This window comes from Acanthochromis polyacanthus, chromosome 10, assembly GCF_021347895.1.
Source record: "Acanthochromis polyacanthus isolate Apoly-LR-REF ecotype Palm Island chromosome 10, KAUST_Apoly_ChrSc, whole genome shotgun sequence".
Lineage (NCBI taxonomy): Eukaryota > Metazoa > Chordata > Actinopteri > Pomacentridae > Acanthochromis > Acanthochromis polyacanthus.
Window position 1 is genome coordinate 9,227,983 of NC_067122.1, and position 17,430 is coordinate 9,245,412.

At 39.2% G+C, this 17,430-nt stretch overlaps 1 protein-coding gene across 7 annotated transcripts in view; it reads right to left on the reverse strand.

Annotated features, from left to right (window-relative positions):
- gria2b (glutamate receptor, ionotropic, AMPA 2b) overlaps window positions 1-17,430 on the reverse strand; it is a 56,021-nt gene that overhangs the window by 7,966 nt on the left and 30,625 nt on the right. For all 7 annotated transcript variants that reach the window (XR_002596472.2, XM_022210957.2, XM_051954263.1 and 4 more), the window contains exons 4-11: window positions 11,356-11,552; window positions 9,868-9,921; window positions 9,614-9,772; window positions 7,775-7,942; window positions 3,555-3,659; window positions 3,250-3,357; window positions 2,591-2,797; window positions 2,000-2,367 (exon numbers count right to left, since the gene is read on the reverse strand). Coding sequence is in view for 6 of the 7 variants with exons in the window: in XM_022210957.2 (XP_022066649.1) it covers window positions 2,000-2,367; window positions 2,591-2,797; window positions 3,250-3,357; window positions 3,555-3,659; window positions 7,775-7,942; window positions 9,614-9,772; window positions 9,868-9,921; window positions 11,356-11,552 (1,366 nt within the window). In the remaining variant the exon portion in view is untranslated. The remainder of the gene's footprint in view (window positions 1-1,999; window positions 2,368-2,590; window positions 2,798-3,249; window positions 3,358-3,554; window positions 3,660-7,774; window positions 7,943-9,613; window positions 9,773-9,867; window positions 9,922-11,355; window positions 11,553-17,430) is intronic.

The following is a 17,430-nucleotide window of genomic DNA, read 5'->3' on the forward strand; positions in this document are numbered from 1 at the left end:
TAAATAAAAATTTATTGAAAATTAAATAATCAAAATCAGCCATCACTTTTGAATTGTTGATTAACATAATTATTTAAAAAAACAAACTAATGAAATAGGGCTGGACAAAAATGATGGTACCCATAACTTAATATTTTGTTGCACAACCTTTTGAGGCAATCACTGCAATTAAACGATTTCTGTATTTGTCAATGAGCGTTCTGCAGCTGTCAACAGGTATTTTGGCCCACTCCTCATGAGCAAACAGCTCCAGTTGTCTCAGGTTTGATGGGTGTCTTCTCCAAATGGCATGTTTCAGCTCCTTCCACATATGTTCAATGGGATTCAGATCTGGGCTCATAGAAGGCCACTTTAGAATAGTCCAACGCTTTTCTCTCAGCCATTCTTGGGTGTTTTTGGCTGTGTGTTTTGGATGGTTGTCCTGTTGGAAGACCCATGACCTGCGACTGAGACCAAGCTTTCTGACACTAGGCAGCACATTTCTCTCCAGAATGCCTTGATAGTCTTCAGATTTCATCGTACCTTGCACACTTTCAAGACACCCTGTGCCAGATGCAGCAAAGCAGCCCCAAAACATTACTGAGCCTCCTCCATGTTTCACCGTAGGGACAGTGTTCTTTTCTTCGTATGCTTGGTTTTTGAGTCTATGAACATAGAGTTGATGTGCCTTACCAAAAAGCTCCAGTTTGGTCTCATCTGTCCAAAGGACATTCTCCCAGAAGCTTTGTGGCTTGTCAACATGCATTTTTGCAAATTCCAGTCTGGCTTTTTTATGAGTTTTTTTCAGCAGTGGTGTCCTCCTTGGTCGTCTCCCATGAAGTCCACTTTGGCTCAAACAACGACGAATGGTGCGATCTGACACTGACACTGATGTACCTTGGCCTTGGAGTTCACCTTTAATTTCTTTGGAGGTTGCTCTGGGCTCTTTGGATACAATTCCAACGATCCGTCTCTTCAATTTGTCATCAATTTTCCTCTTGCGGCCACGTCCAGGGAGGTTGGCTACTGTCCCGTGGGTCTTGAACTTCTGAATAATATGAGCCACTGTTGTCACAGGAACTTCAAGCTGTTTAGAGATGGTCTTATAGCCTTTACCTTTAAGATGTTTGTCTATAATTTTTTTTCGGATGTCCTGGGACAATTCTCTCCTTCGCTTTCTGTTGTCCATGTTCAGTGTGGTACACACCTTTTCACCAAACAGCAGGGTGACTACTTGTCTCCCTTTAAATAGGCAGACTGACTGATTATGAGTTTGAAAACACCTGTGATGTCAATTAAATGACACACCTGAGTTAATCATGTCACTCTGGTCAAATAGTTTTCAATCTTTTATAGAGGTACCATCATTTTTGTCCAGGCCTGTTTCATTAGTTTGTTTTTTAAAATAATTATGTTAATCAACAATTCAAAAGTGATGGCTGTTTTTGATTATTTAATTTTCAATACATTTTTATTTATTGTTACTTTTGTGAGTTTCAAGTGATTTCAGTGAGAATTGTGGGTTTTTCCTTCTTTAACTGAGGGGTACCAACAATTTTGTCCACGTGTGTATATTAGACAAATTGCAACACTTTTTTTAACCAACTGACTCCAAACTAACATTAGGTATGTGATTATAAAAACATTAGCTTGTTGAAACTAATTTGAAATTGCATGTTGCACTGACTTTGAAATGTTGATATTCAGACCTGTTGGTATTCAGGAAATGATCTAAGTCAGTCATTCTTCTTGTCGGTTCATTAGTCCAGTTTGCTCTTTCTCGACTAAAGTGCTGGACTTCAATTGCAAACTGTTGAATACTGTAGTCCACAGAATGACAAACTACACATGGTTGACGAAAGGTGAAATGTTGCAAAAAATCTTCTTTACTCCTAATTAAGTGGCTAAGGTGGAATGTAATTAAGTCCATTGACAATGGCAGTAATAAATTCACAAAGTCGCCAGTTCTTCTTGGCTAATTAAACCAAAAGCGCCACGGCAGTGGATTTTTCTGACCTACCTAGGTGAGATGTCACAGCCCTGTCGCATGAAGGCTCCGAGGGAGAACCACAGGCTGTTGAATATGCCAAACTCGTTAGTCGACTCATTGGTCTGGATCTGGCCATCCTCGTACTCCTCAGTGTGCCACTCATAGGGGCTGAAGCGGCTCACAAGGAACAGCACGACGCTGACGCCGATGTAGGCAAAAACAATGCACATCCAGATCTCGTAAGCCAGTGGATCCAGGAAGGAGAACACTCCAGGCTTGGATTTCTGAGGCTTCTTGATCATGATGGAGATTCCCAGAGACATGAAGGGTTTGGAGAAGTCGATCACCTCTTCTCGCACCAGTGTGATGGTCAACGGAGCAACTGCGATGTCGGCTTTCTGTCAAGTCGAGTCATACGATTTAGGAATTAAAAAAGCAATTAAGATTTTGATTCATTTTCAAGATGCTACAAATCTACCTTGGAAAATAAACATCACCATTAAAACATCTCTTTAAGATGATGGTACCATAGTAAGCAACACTGTGTTGTCAATAAGAGACTGAAGTCGCCTCTTTTAAAAGCCTTAAAGCAGATATCTTAAACTGAGCAGATTAACTCACCCCATACACTAACTCTCCAACCATCCCGTTCCAGATTTTGGTCTCTGCATCTCTGGCTCCATACTTGCCATCCCCGACTATTTTCAGCTGATATTTGAAGCCACAGTGCTTTGCTATCTCTGCAGCCAGATCTACACAGTAACCCTCATAGCGTTCGTTGTCAACAAAAAGGTCGGCGTTCTTTTTCAGCATTACATACGGAGCTTCCTGAAGGACAGGGACAAAAACAGAAAATGCTGTTCAGCACAAGAGGTTTGGGTTACGGTGTTAAAAGCAGCTTCAAAGACAAAGGTCTCTCACTGGGCTGACAGTTCATTATGGAAACAAGAAGGAACTGGTATTGAAAGGAAGCACAGCCTTGTAGCATTAAATTAGTGGCCTAGTGTCCTTCTAGTAGTGTGCACAATAAAAAAAAAAAACAGATACACACAAACTACCTCCTCTCCTTCATGGAAAATTAATCATGGCATTAAAAATATCACAAACCCATGGCAAAAAAGATGTGGTTATATACCATCTTTGGCATTGGAAAATTGGTGCCCAGTGGCCTTTAGAGTTGTTTCACCAGCTAATTAAAATCAGAAGAGACTTGATATAATGACTTAAAAAAATTCTGTGCACTGTGGAATAGTTATTCAATTACACTTTATAAGATTTACCAAGATAGTGGTGACAATAACTGTTTTGTTTTCCATTCCTGTTGTGTCGTTTGAAAAGACATCCGATTTGGTAACAGCCATTTTGTCAACTTCATTCCAGTAGCCAATCTGGTGGGAAAAATGCACAATGAAATGAAAACAGCAGATCTATTGTTATGCTTAAATGCTAAAAGTGCTTCACACATAGCCTGAGGTTACTATTCTATTCCTTCACAACATACATGTACACAAAACACATTTTAATTACATTCTCTAAAATTAAATGCCTCGTTTTTAACTTCATTTCAAGAAAAGATGACACTTACCTTGACAGGTCCGTTACTCTTTAACTCCATTATATTTACTGAGTAATTGACTCTCTTGCCATGTTGATCAAACTGGATGGTTCCCGTCAAGCCTTCCACTCGCACCTTAGAGATTCAAGATCATGCAGTTACAACATGCCAAGGTAAAACTAGCTTTTAGACTGCTCACATGAACACAGTTTGTGATGTACTACTAGCTGGATGAAGGTTTATGAAGAATTTTAGGAGCTACAAAAAAGTTTTCTAAACTGTTGCAAATTTGTGAGGTGTTTCAATTGTGAATATGATAATAGTACGATAGCAACCATTCAACCTGCTGGAGTTGTGCAGTTTGTATGAAAAAAGTTGTTGATTGCTGAAACGTATTGTAATATAAATGCTAAATTAATTCTAGCAGCCATGCAATGATGTAATCACTAAAAACATACTGTTTCTCAGGCAGTCTTCATCTTGGATATTAATAGTGAATCAACTAATTGGGTGCACATAGATTTGCCAGTAATTCATGTTTGGGCAGCCTGATATAAAGAGACACTTTGTGTGTTAGTGGAGCACAATTTTTGCATTTCGTGTTTCATTGCATGCTACGCAATGACCCGTCTACTTGGCCCTTACCCGAACCATCTCACATGTTATTTTAGCATATACTGACAAAGAGCAGAAAAAGAGGAGAAATAACACCCAGAATATTTCAGAAATTTGCTATTTATACCCAGTTTCATGACGTCAAATTGGGATTTGAAGTAATGTCTGAACTTCTTCTATTGACAATGTGATACAACTACCAAGTATGTACTGCGGTTTATTGTTTATTGTTTATTGGATCCCCATTAGTTGTCACCATGGTGATGACTGTTCTTCCTGGGGTCCCTAAAAAAATAGGACAATTCCCAAAATAGAAATCATGAAAAATACAACATAAAATATAAAACAAGGAATTAAATTATTCTCATAAACTAACTCAAATCATAAAATAAAAATAGATATAAGCATACATCATAACGTGTGCGTGCACACACCCTCTCACACACATCAAATTCTTAAAGGGTCATATAGTATGCATACACAGTACAAGTATAAATACATAGTACAAACACCTACATGCACATGCACATACGTACGCACACATGTGCCTACGCATACACAGACACATTCAGAGATCAGCTCATTAAGAGCTGTCTCTATACAGTTTAAACTAAAAATACAAAAATAAGGCACTCTGCAGCTTTACAGACATCAATCAACTAAATTTAACCTAATTTCTTTACTCAAAACCGCTTTTTTCAATTCCCTTCTAAATCCTGATTTTTTACACTTAAGAATGAGGCAGTAAGGAAGTCCATTCCAATATGCAATAGCTCTGTACAATACAGTTCTTTTCAGTGCATTTGTCCTAGGTCTAGGTAGTCTGAGACGACAGCTTAAGGCCTGTCTGGTTTCATAATCATGTGTGATCTTGATAGGTACTAATCTAGAAAATAAGCTACTGGGTTTACATGAAGTACAGATATTATTCAAATACAAAATAAGGCTGCACGCCAATCTCTCCTCTACTTTCATCCAGGAGAGTTTATCATGCCTAGCAGTTACATTATTCCTAATAGAACAGTGAAGTGCCAGTCGTGCAGCTCTATTCTGAGCGAGCTGGAGTTTAGCAAGTTCTTTTTTTGAGGTGCCAGACCATATTACAGGGCAGTAGTCAAGGTGGGATAAGACTAATGATTGAATAACAAGCTTGATTGTTGTGTCAGTTAAAAAAACAAGCACATTTTCTTATGTTTGAAATACTTTTACTCATTTTACTGACTATATTGTTTATGTGAGTAGACCAAGATAATGTTTCATCTATAGTAATGCCCAGCAGTTTGGCTTCTCTAACTTGCTCAATAGCTGCACCATATATGTGGTGTCTATGGTGTGAATGATTGAAGCTAATGTCTCGTCTTATCCAGGCTTGAGTACTCAATAACTACTTTGCCATGATGCCATTATCCGGTACCCATGTGGACTGGACACACTTCAGGAAGCGATGCCATCAGCAGATTACTGCTACAGGTTCAGAGAAGGCAAATGAAAAGTATTGAAAGGGTTCAGCATTCAGCATACTCTCAAGTATAACAGTGTTCAGAAACCTCTTCTCTGACAGTTTGGTTGCCCAAGATTGGTGCTTGTGAGGTCTTAATGGCCCTCATCTTCTTTTCCCAAGTTCCCCAAAGTGTAGAGCAGGGTGGGAGGGATCGTGGAGAAGTGCACTTTGCTTGCTGTTACTCTCTCCTCTTCTTCAAAGTTAGTGCCATGATCCTAAATGACTTCAAATGGGATTTCTTGCTGAGCTACAAAGCAGCAGAAAAACATAATGAAACTATTGGTGGCCAGATTGGAGAGGAAATTGCGGCAAAGTCTCAGCGTGTGTTGCGATACTTGAAAAGTATTCTTCATCTATTTTCTTATTGGCAGCCAACTTAAATAACAAAGGGACCAAGGGTGAAATAGTTCACATGGAGGCCTTGGCAGTCTTCATGTAAACACAGTTTGGCAGCATTCCTTATCAGACACATTGGGTGCATCCTCAAAGCCCAGCAAATGCACTGAATGGATTTCATATTTAGGGATGCCATGAAGTTTCCATTTTATTTGACTGACATCAACACTAAGGTAAGCGTTAGATGTATTTGCCATCATATTGTGCAGTTTGATATGTAGACCTGGCAAGCAACTGATATCAAAGTGTGAGACGAGTGTGTGTAGGTCATTCAGAAACTCACTAGTATAGATTTATATTTTCTGCTGTCTGGATGTGAATGTCAATTTGGTTTTCACTGCGTGTCTCCAATGTTGAATCTGGTAGTTGCCTCTGAGGTTGTAAACATTCCTCAGGATGGTGTATTTTATACTTAACCAAGAGTTTTGTGATATTTAATGTAGTGCTGCAAGATAAATGTTGTCATTGCATGATCCAGATTCTCACTTTTACAGTCTGTCACACTTACAGAGCAATTGTTCAGTCAAGACTGATTTGCTTACATAGATAGATAAATACTTTATTAATCCTGAGGGAAATTCAAGTATCTGTACTGTCAGTAATTTTCACCAAACTCTGTATCAATGTTGTTTTCCTCTTTCATCAGAGGACCAATAATTTCAGCATCTCACTGCAGTTTTATAACTCGGCACGTCCTTTGAGATACTTTGAATCCATCTTTGCAGAGAAATAGGAGAAAGCTTTAGATATGTCTGACCTGCCCTCTAGGAACAGCTAGCAAAAAAATAAAGTCTAATTCTTATCAAAGCCCCTCACTTTCTCCTCACTTTGTGGGAACCTTCGAGGCTAGGGGCTTATCTATCTTCCAAACATGTTTGATCCAGACCCAGTGCTGCATCTCTGAATCTTGTCTTCTTGGATTCACTACAGGGAGCGATTCTTCATCTTGCATAAGCATGTCCAGACTTCATGAGTACCAGGTAGCAGCTTCAAGTACTGATCAATTCTGGAAATGTTTCCTGATATTACCTCTGATATTACCAACTGATATCTTATTTCTAAAAAAAATAAAATAAAAAAATCCCACCCTACATAGATCCTGTGTTGTGGACCAATGTTTAATCTGCTCCTCCTACAAAGAGTTCAGGGATTTTTTCACAAGTTTAGATAGAGAAGACAGAGTGGTAGAGATACAGATGAAAGAAAAAACCTTTTAAGACCTTGGCAGCTGGTTAATCGTTCTTTTAGAAATCCAATATGATAGCCCAGAACCCCTGGTGCAACATCCTCATTTCAAAGACATGAGTTTGTCTTCTCAGATAAAGAGGGTCATACTCAAGATGTAATGTCAGATCAAGTAAACAGTTTCTGATTATAAATGCATAACATCAAAAGATTCAACTGTGATCTGTTGCTCTGCATTTAAAAGGCAGAATCATTTCAAGTTCACCTTCCAAATTTGGAAGCCAAAACCTACGGAGAGATAAAAGATAAATCCACTTTAGCCCCACTTTTGTGCCTCATATCTCAGCAGGAGTGCAGCTGAGGTTGCTTTGTATCAGAGCTCAAAGGACGATCTGTGGGCAGACTGCTGTTTGTATAGAAGTCATACGCTGTGAAAACATCAGTGTTTGAGCAACATCTGTGAAGTTCTTTCTTGCCTTTGCGAGTGTTTGTCCTGAAGGAGACCTGCTGTTACCAGGGCTACAGGCCTCCACTAAGAAAAGCGGAGAGTTACCTGTTTCAGCGCCCGCTCGATCTCCACCCCCTGAGCCCACGGCACGGCGGGGTTGGCCAGGCAGTCGCCATTGTTGGCCCTCCTGGTGAAGTCAATGCGCTGTTTGTGCAGGTACCTGAAGGCTTCGGTCATCACCTGTACAGCGTCGTAGGTCAGCGCTGATGTGTACTACAGCAGGAGAAAAGGGAAAAATTATGGGTTGTTCTCCTCCCAGGCTAACCTTTAGCTCTGGCTGTGACGTTAACCTTCACCTAAGCACAGCAAGCCTGCTCTTCATTCTAATCTTAAAGGCCCAATAAAGCAATATTCTATAAGTTTTAGGCCGCAACACCTCCTCATCCTTATAGAGTAATATTTATTTAAAAGTGCTGTACTCAGCTATTTTGGTAAATTATGTAGGCTTTTTATAAAAGGAAGCCTTCTATCTGTGATTCACTTTCCCAAAACTGTATGTCTTCAGCAGAAATCAATAGACCTGGTGCTGGGAGCCATAGACGGTGTAGGAAAGCCCTAAATCGATTTGTTGATAACAGCAGAAATACAGAATATGCCTGTCCTATTCTTTAAAAAAGAAAAAAGCATAACTTTAAATGTAGTCCTAAAGTTGTGAGAGAAGTAACATACCAAGAAATGATTCATACACAGGAGACAGCACACTTTGCTGATGTCTAACAGTAAAGCTGGTGAATATTGAGTTGCAGCAAAGGACACCAGAAAGATGAGAGAGGACAAAGATCTAACACTCCAGGACACCATTAGTGATTCTTCAATAATTATTTTTGTCAGCTTGTCTTGAGTGTACAGATTTCATTACAACTGTATTCCATTTGTGCAAGAAAGGTGGGTTCTAATTGGCAAGAGTGAGCTTTGCTCCACTTTGGATGACTTTGGAACTCGTCTCAACAACATCCATACATCCCTTCTCGATGACTTGGGGCACTCTACTTTGAAAACATCAAGTCTTTGCCTCAAGTCAACCCATAGACCTCAAGCACAACCTTGCCTCATCAACTTTTAGCATAATTAGCCAACAAAAGACGCTTCAACAGAGAGCTGTAACCTTAAATTCATCAAACAAATGAGGCTGACCAACATGAGTCACTTTGTCGATAAAGTAAATAAAGTATCCTCAGAAGCTCTAAACAACACATGCACACACACAAACTCCTGCTCATTATCCTCCTTCAAATTATATGCATCCTGTCCTAATTAGAGAGTACATTATATGTTGCATGCTGGTGGCTCTTTTTCATTTTTTTTTTATATCTGTTATGTTCATGTTATAGACTCCTCTAAAATGTGTTCTCTTACGTAAATGTCAGAAGGTATTTTCATCCAGATTTGAGCAATTTTTAGCGGTCTGTCTGGGTAGCCTAAAGAAAAACTTGAACTTTAACAAATCTGAAGAAAAATGGTGTAAAAATACATTTCAGTAATTGTCATTTTTTGGTTATTTGTGAGTCATAGAGAACTCATATTAAAGGCTGATGAAGCCTAAACAGTAGCATAAATTGAACACTTTTTTCCCCAGTGTATCACCCTGATTTTATTTGCACTGCATGAAATGATTCAAATTAAATAGAAATGTAGCATTGAACTCATGAGAAAATGTATGTGGGTTTGTTGAACAATGCATTAAAATCTTTGCGTGTTTAATAATGTAAAGAGTGTGTGCATGTGAGCGAGTAAGAGTCTGCATAATTTACTCCGAGGTTACAAACACATTACAACAACTCAGGCCCTTGTGCTAAAGAAGACATTTCAAGCGAACAGTTCTGTGCTGTAAATAAGAAATGCATGTTTGTGGGTATCTACTGCTGTGTGCACGCTGCAGCTCACCCTTATTTTGCTGTCAGCGCCTGGATATTCCTTTTCTTCCAGGGCCTCCCATCGCTGGTCAAATTTTGATACCAAAGGATCATCAAAGTCAACAATCTGAAAGCCTGAAACGTTGGCTCCTCCATACTGAATTTTGGACAGGTCTCCATCAATGAAGCCCTAAAAATATCAAAACAGAACAATTGTATTACAGCATAAGAGTAGAAATTGAAGAAGTGTGTTATGCAATAAACGCAGAAGTAGTTCAAACTTACCAGATTGGCTATAATGTAGTGGTAGCCTTTAACATGTCTGCCGATCGTGATGACCTGCAGGGTTATGAGACAGACATATATTAAACAGTAGCATAGCAAACCTCCCACTAGAATAAAACGATATGTCTTAGGCAAACAATACAGCTTAATAAAAGACTTTTGAAAAACAAGTTCCTCCTTCATGTTTTCATTTGACTCTCTGTCAGCTCTTTTAAAGGGAAGATATTTTGTCTTTATATGGGAAAACTACAATTCTTTATAACACCAAGAGATGGACAACCAAAGATAAGTCAATCATAAATATAGTAAAGGTTCAATCAAATCTATGCAAGTCTTCCCTGTATTCACCCATGGCAATTCACCACTAATAACCATACCGTAACGGACAATCTTAGCCATTATCAAATAGGAAATACAAAATAAATAAAAAAAAACATTTATAGTCACAGATACTGCCAGACAGAGATTTCCAATTCCAGAGCCACTTCTCTTATCAGCAGAGCAACAGATAAAAAAAGAAGAAAATAACATGAATATCTCTGCTACACCCCATTTCACTTCCCCACATAAATGACACACCTGAAACTAATCCTGCTACTTGACTGGCACCTCCGTTTGTCAGCGAGGCAGATTTGAATAATAACGTCTTGTATCTTCTATGTAAAGGTCTTTAACATGAAAGCAAGAAACTTTCTGTATCCTAAACGGATAAAGAGGCAGTTAGGCTGTACACTGAATTTAGTCAGCTTTGGGTTAAACAGACATGCTTTAAATACTAATCAATAAGCCGCTCTCGTGGGTAAAAATAACCTGTTGATGTGCATTTGTTTTGCCTTTAATTGCAGTTTTGTTTACAGCCTAAATGAACAATTAGTGTAATTGTTGTGGGGTCTTTCTACATCTGCTGGGCAACCAGGTCCATGTGACAATCAACTGAATGTTACTTTTGTCCTACAATAGTAATTAAAGGACAATAGGGTTATTTCTGCACATTACTGCCCATCCTTTTGCAGCTTTATTTCCACTTCCCAATGCTGTTTTCACATAATGAGACACTTTGTACATTCAATATTATATCACTAGTGTGGTCAAAATTTGAATTTGTTCTCTGAAACTGGAGACATTTCGCCTTGACTACTTGAAATTATCAGTACTGGTGTAACAAACAGCATTCCATGCCTTTAAATGTGTAAATACTGTACCTTTAATTTTAATTACATTTAATATTCTGTAGATTTTAAAATTAGAAGCCATTTTTATAGTATAGCATTGTACGGCAAGATTTTTCACAGTACTAACCTTTAATGTTAATGTTACTAACCTGCCTTTTTGTTATTTTATGTTGTTGCATGTTAGCTGCTGAACACTTGACTTTCTCTCAGGACTAATAAATCTATCAGTATTTATTCATTCCAGAATGGGAATGTTACGTCGTCAGTCCCTCAAAAACATGAAATGTTCTAAAAAAAACTCCACCCTCTGCTGTACCTGCTCCATGATGTCTTTCACTTTGTCCTGTTCACAGTCCAGGATCACCCTCCTCTCCTTCTTGTTCTCCAGATCTTGGAAGAGTGAGCGGTATGCTTCGTCCTTCCTCTCATCCTTCAGGTTCCCCACGTTGATGGCTGTCACCTGCCACTTCTTTTCCGCTGCTGTATCCAGAACAACCTGCAGCGTTGTTAGGCCTGAGGACATAACACAGTTAAAAACATTATTAACTCTCTCTGTCTGTTTGTCTGTGGGATAAATCGCTGCCGTTGAGAAGGTTTCGACTTATTCTCCTGAACAATCAAAACATGTATCCACCATCGTAGAGTAATAATTAAGGAGGATTTACGTGCATTGTGTGTCTTTGTCTTTGTCTCTTTGCTGATGCTCCTGTTAAAACTATTTGTTAAATTCCCTGAAACTAGTTTTGCGATAATCTCTGGCATGTTTTTGGCCTCATACCATTTTTTTCTTGGCTCATGATAGACAAAGCTGCATGCAAATTTTAAGAGGCAAGCCATTGCAAAGAAGCAAAAAAAACAGAGGGTAAAGGCAGAAAAAAATAAATTATGTGGCAGACAAGACCTGTTCAAAAACATGGTTCTGTTATTGCAGATGGACTGCATTCACTGTCTGCTTATTCCAACACTGTGGAGGTTTTTACAGTGTCTTATGTAAAGAGCTCATCAAGATGAGTCACAGCGTTTCTGCCATGAACCTGACCAACATGTGGGAGGAAAGTAGGTCTAACAATACACTTGACTGCATCAACACCAAAAGTTTCATACTGTATTGCTGCTTTATGACTGGATGTTTGTGCTGCATGTTTTTTTCACACACATCTCTGAGTATTTTTCTTCTTTTCATAGTGACGTTCGTGATAAAACAACCTCTACTGAAGCTCTCCTTGTAGGAAGGAAATAAAGTTGCAGCAAAACACAGCTGTTATGCTGACCAACTAGTCTTATTTTACTTATCGTGCTGAGAACAGAGCAACTGCGTAAATAATCCAACAAGAAAAGCACTCAGACAGCGCAGTCCTCCGCCAAGACTGCTCAGTTGTTGTGTAATTTCTGACGGATAAGCTTCGGTAAGTCCGCAGCGGTGGATTTGTAGGATCAGCAGGCAGCTGACGTAGTGTTCACTCGTTGTCATAGTTACAGTGACGCCGTGCTGTTGTGTCTCAGTGATACGAAAATCCTTAACAAATCAGTGGATCAAGACTATAAGCCGCATCACTGCCAAAATCTGATCAGGTGGTCTTTGTGTTGTTTCTGACCTTCCCTGAAAACTTAATCCAAATGAGTTCTTCCGTTTTGGAGTAATGTTGCTCAGAGACAGACAGACGTAACCAATATTCTTAGCGGACTAATAAACACATGAAAAGTCTGCACAACAACCCTCTTTTCCAATGTAAACGTAACATACAGGGTCAATATAGCAGGTGACTAGTTGGCTCTTTTGCAATCCCACACTGGTTTCCCACCACATAAACTGACTATGTGTTTAGAATAAAAGGTTGTCTCAACCAGACACAAATTAGCCTTGCATTTAATCGAACCATCTAATATCTTTACAGCATTATCATCTTAGGCCATCACCTTTTCGGGCTTTATTCTTTAATCCAAAACCAGTTAAGTGGAAGAATTCGGCGAAGTACAGACACAGCTGCTGCATCTGAGTAATTCAATCGCACGGAGCAGTTGTCCATCAATCTGAAGTGCAGTCTGGTAAAGGCAGAGTACAGAGTCCATCTGCACTAATATTCCTATCACCCCCCTCTATCTAGTTTCACAGTTGAATCTCTGCTGATATTGATCCCTGGTCCGCGATGGGCAGTTAGAGAGCGCTTTGATAAAAGGGTCGAGTGTTTCATTCCGACTTGCCGTAGCGAGGTGAATTACAGATATAATCAATTTCATGCGACACGGCTGAGGTTTTATGGCAGCGGCGAGGAAAATGGAGGCTTGCAGTTTTCTCTCAATGAATTATACATCATGGTTACTCTAAAGTCATAATGTGGTTACAACTGACTCTTTTATTGATGCTTATTAAATGAGATAATTAGAATTTCCGAGTGCTTTACGGTGAAGATAATGAAAAGCAAAATTTAAAATGCCTACTAAGTGTTTCTGCATTCAGGTTGAGTTGCAGTTTTAGACAGTTAGTCTGTAGGTTGTACTTATAACATGCAAATATTTTCATTAAAAATCCAGTGTTTACTCTTACTAGCATGCCCATGTGGTGATTTATATGTGCTAGAAGACATGTCATGAGTGAAATAAGGATTCAGCACCAAGGCTGAGCATTTCCACCTTTAAACTGCAAGACAACAAACATGCTTAAACACGTATGGCCGAGTTCCAAAAAAATGTACAATTTGCCATTATGTGTCATGCAGTAGTTTTACAGTGTGTGAGTAGAGTCGTAGGTGAGCTGGTGAGTTTGAGTTTCCGTTAGCGGAGAGAGAAGCAGGGATTTTCATAGATCTGAGCATTCTGCAGGAAGCAACGGTGTAGAGTTACATCTGAGACATTTTAAGGCAGGAAGGGATTATTTTCATGCGAAAAAAAACCTTCTAAATATGGCATTTTGATACACAGAAATGAGTTTAGAGGGACTTAAAGTTCTAAGCATGTCTAAATGCCAACAGTGTAAACTGAACAACCTAAAAATAATGTGTATTTCTGGTGGTCTTCAAAGAGACAAATAGCTTTAAGCTTTATATTAGAGCATTGTGCATTATTTTTATTCTTTTATTGTATTTATTTTAAAACCACCTGATATATTGTAGTCTCTTTTTAGTGCGAGATTGAACAATTGACTAGGAGTTATGCTGGAAATAAATAACAAGCTGCAGGACACTAGGCTTGAGGTAAATGAAAAATATAGGATGAGGATTACAGAGTTTATTAACTATTTAGTCATTTTCACTGTTTGCAATTCAACGATTCAGTCACATACTGTAAGATATTACTTATAAACATCTCCCTGTAGTATCTTAATTATAAAAAAAACACCTCAATGCCAGTTACCCATTTAATATTATATAGTACAAGTCTACTATTATATAAGTGTACTATTGTTCTCTACCACTGAGTTAATGCCCGCATAGTTTTCTGCATATTTATGGTCTATATATTGGTTTGCAACAAATATGATGCCATCCATCAAACAGTAAACAAAGGAAATTATGCGACCTCCCATTTACCCTTAACTTGTCTTCAGTTTGAAAGGTCAAGGGGGGAATAAGGAGGCGTGACCCAGCGCAACACAGCATTTTATTATTCAGGAAATTGACAGTTCGGAGACGCATTCATAAAGGAAAACCACATCTTCTGTTTCCCAGTGAGGAGATTATTTTTTTCTCGCACATGCAGCCTTGACTGTAAAATCTTAACTTCCTGCTCATTGATCAATAACAACTCAGTGTGATGATGTATGTGAATTCATAAGCATATGCATAATATGAAGCAAAACTATTCAAATGAGGCAGGAGTAGGCTCATAAATATTGCATTGAGAAAATAAATTTAATACCTACAAATGCATCTTCATTTTAGCTATAATCTCTTTGTTTCTACGGTTTCCAGGCTTCCTCGATGCAGGTCTGACATCCTTCTTCCTGGTAAACCTGTCCACTTTCTGCATAATGTAAGTTGAAGCACCACTTATGTCAATTTATGAATGGTTATAGGCTCCATCTGAGTGGAAAGAAATCGCAGCATTTTGTCATTGCTGCAGCTCTACATCAAATTTGCATATGGGGACGGAGTAATCATCTTTTAATGGACTGTCAATGACAAAAAAATTATAACTACAGACTTTTACACATCAAAAGACCCTTGACTTAACAAAACACGCAATTTTTCTACTTCCTTTCAAAATGCATGAAGCTTCTTGCTACATACAGTCATAGCAAATAAAAGTAAGAGCAGAGCAATAGTCTGTTTAGGTCACTGAAATGTGATTATAGCTGTGTACAGTTTCAGAATTAAAAAAAAATCCACCACATGTCTCTATGATCGTGTTTATAGTGAGAATATGAAGTGACTGCAAGCATCCAGGTCGTTTAGCTTAGCAGAAATCATCAGTTTGTGGTAAATTCACCATTTTACTGAATGTTTCCAAGAACTAATCTTTTTTGAGCAACTGTTGAGTGAGTTGCTGGATGTTCTAGATCGTAAGCAAGAAAGCAAATATGCATATTCTCCAGAATGTCAAGTTTAGAGGAAACTCGGTCACTATCAAAATAAATATGCGGGGATAAAAGCAAAAACTGCAGGCCTGGAATGAGCTGTAATCTTTGACCTCTTGTAATGGAAATCCTCATCACTTAAAGGGCACACCAGCTCCCGTTTTGTCACGAACGGCTGGTGCTGAATGTAAAATCGGAGGTGTGGAATCGTCCTGTTAATAAAGTGTTACTACGGTTACTGAGCAGCTTTTGGAGAAATGGCGACCAAAGATTGAGGTTGCAAGGGATGAAAGGGAATTTCCTTTTTCTGCTCCCCTCTTTACCCAGGTAGAATGACAAAAATCTGGCAGGACCTGCTCTGGTAGAGGTCTATCTGAGGACATTTTGGCTCTGAGTGAGCTAAAGAAATGCAGGAAAGAGTGCTCCGAGTGCCTGTCTGCCCACGTATATCCATCCATTATCTAAACTGACTTACTGACAACTGCTGACAATGGTGGTGCTGGTTCATCCATTAGTCTCAATGTGCTAATAGAATTCATCATAACCAGTGGCAACTCTATTGCCTCGTCTCACTCGGCTCCCCGAGAAACACCCACACATCCTTGCATCATTTACCAACCAGCTCAGTCACTCACAATCTCTCTCTCTCTCTCTCTTTTCTCTGTCCCCCTCTCTCCACACTTTGGTTGCCATGGGAATGAGTGGATCACACTGACCTAATTAGACAGCCATGCAGTGATGAAATATGCACAACAGGCCCCTTAGTGCCATGGCGGGCGTACAGTAGGGACAGCAGGTCGTCGCTAGCATTAGCATGGGGACATCCTAAAACAGCTGGTGCTTCTGATTTTAGATGGGAGCAGCGTTTGACTCCACTGTCAGCCCGAGCAAGGCTTACTGGGAAGACTTAGCGGTGAACGCTGGGGGTGAAAGCATTGCAAAGAGATCAGAGGAAGTGTACGGCATGCATGGAGGGTGATGCTGTGAATGGATAAACAGAAGGCATAGTATGTGTGTGAGAGGGAGTGTGTAAGTGATATAAAACGATATAGTTAAAGGTAATACGGAGCAGAAGTACAATAAATCCCTCCTAATCCACTGTACACTATATTTCCGTCCAAACACGAGTGTATAGACGGCAGCGATTTCACTTCTCTGGGCTGATTCACTTCCTTTCACCTTAAGTCACTCATTCTATTATTTAAATGCTCTGGTAAGCCATTCATCACTATTGAACAACTCCGAAGTGCATTTAGAAAGTGATCCCAACACTAGTCCATTTAGAGTGCTTAAAATATAGATAATGAATGATTTTCATTGAGTAATGAGCAGTAAAAATGGGCCTAAGAAGTATAACCTGAAAGCCAAACGTTCATTTAACACAAGGTAAAAAGATTTCATGTTGTTATTCAGCTGTAACTAGATCCCACTGAGGTCTTAATTCTGTTTTTTTTTTCATTGCAAAAGCAGCCTTAAAATAAAATGGGACTCTGTCTGTGGAGGAGATGTCCTGTCCAGTGCTGGTTGGTCCCTCTGTGCTGCAGAAGACTGCATTATTCTCCAAGGGGACAAGTCACAGAATCACAATTAGCAGGAGACGCTACAAAATGAATTACACGCTGGAGCAAAGTGAGATAACGCACAAGCAGCAGTATAATATTCCTCAACCTTTGTTGCTGTACCGTCTTTATGACACTTTATAATGCACTCCTTTATTACCCATTACCTTCTTGCACTCAAGCATCTCCCATTTTACTTTCTCATATGTTGCTAACACAATTAAAAGAGCCACACTTTCATTCAGCGCATTATCTGTGGAACCTTTCAGACTGTGAAGGAAAATGTCTGCTCCAAGAAATATCATCTTATTTCCAGACT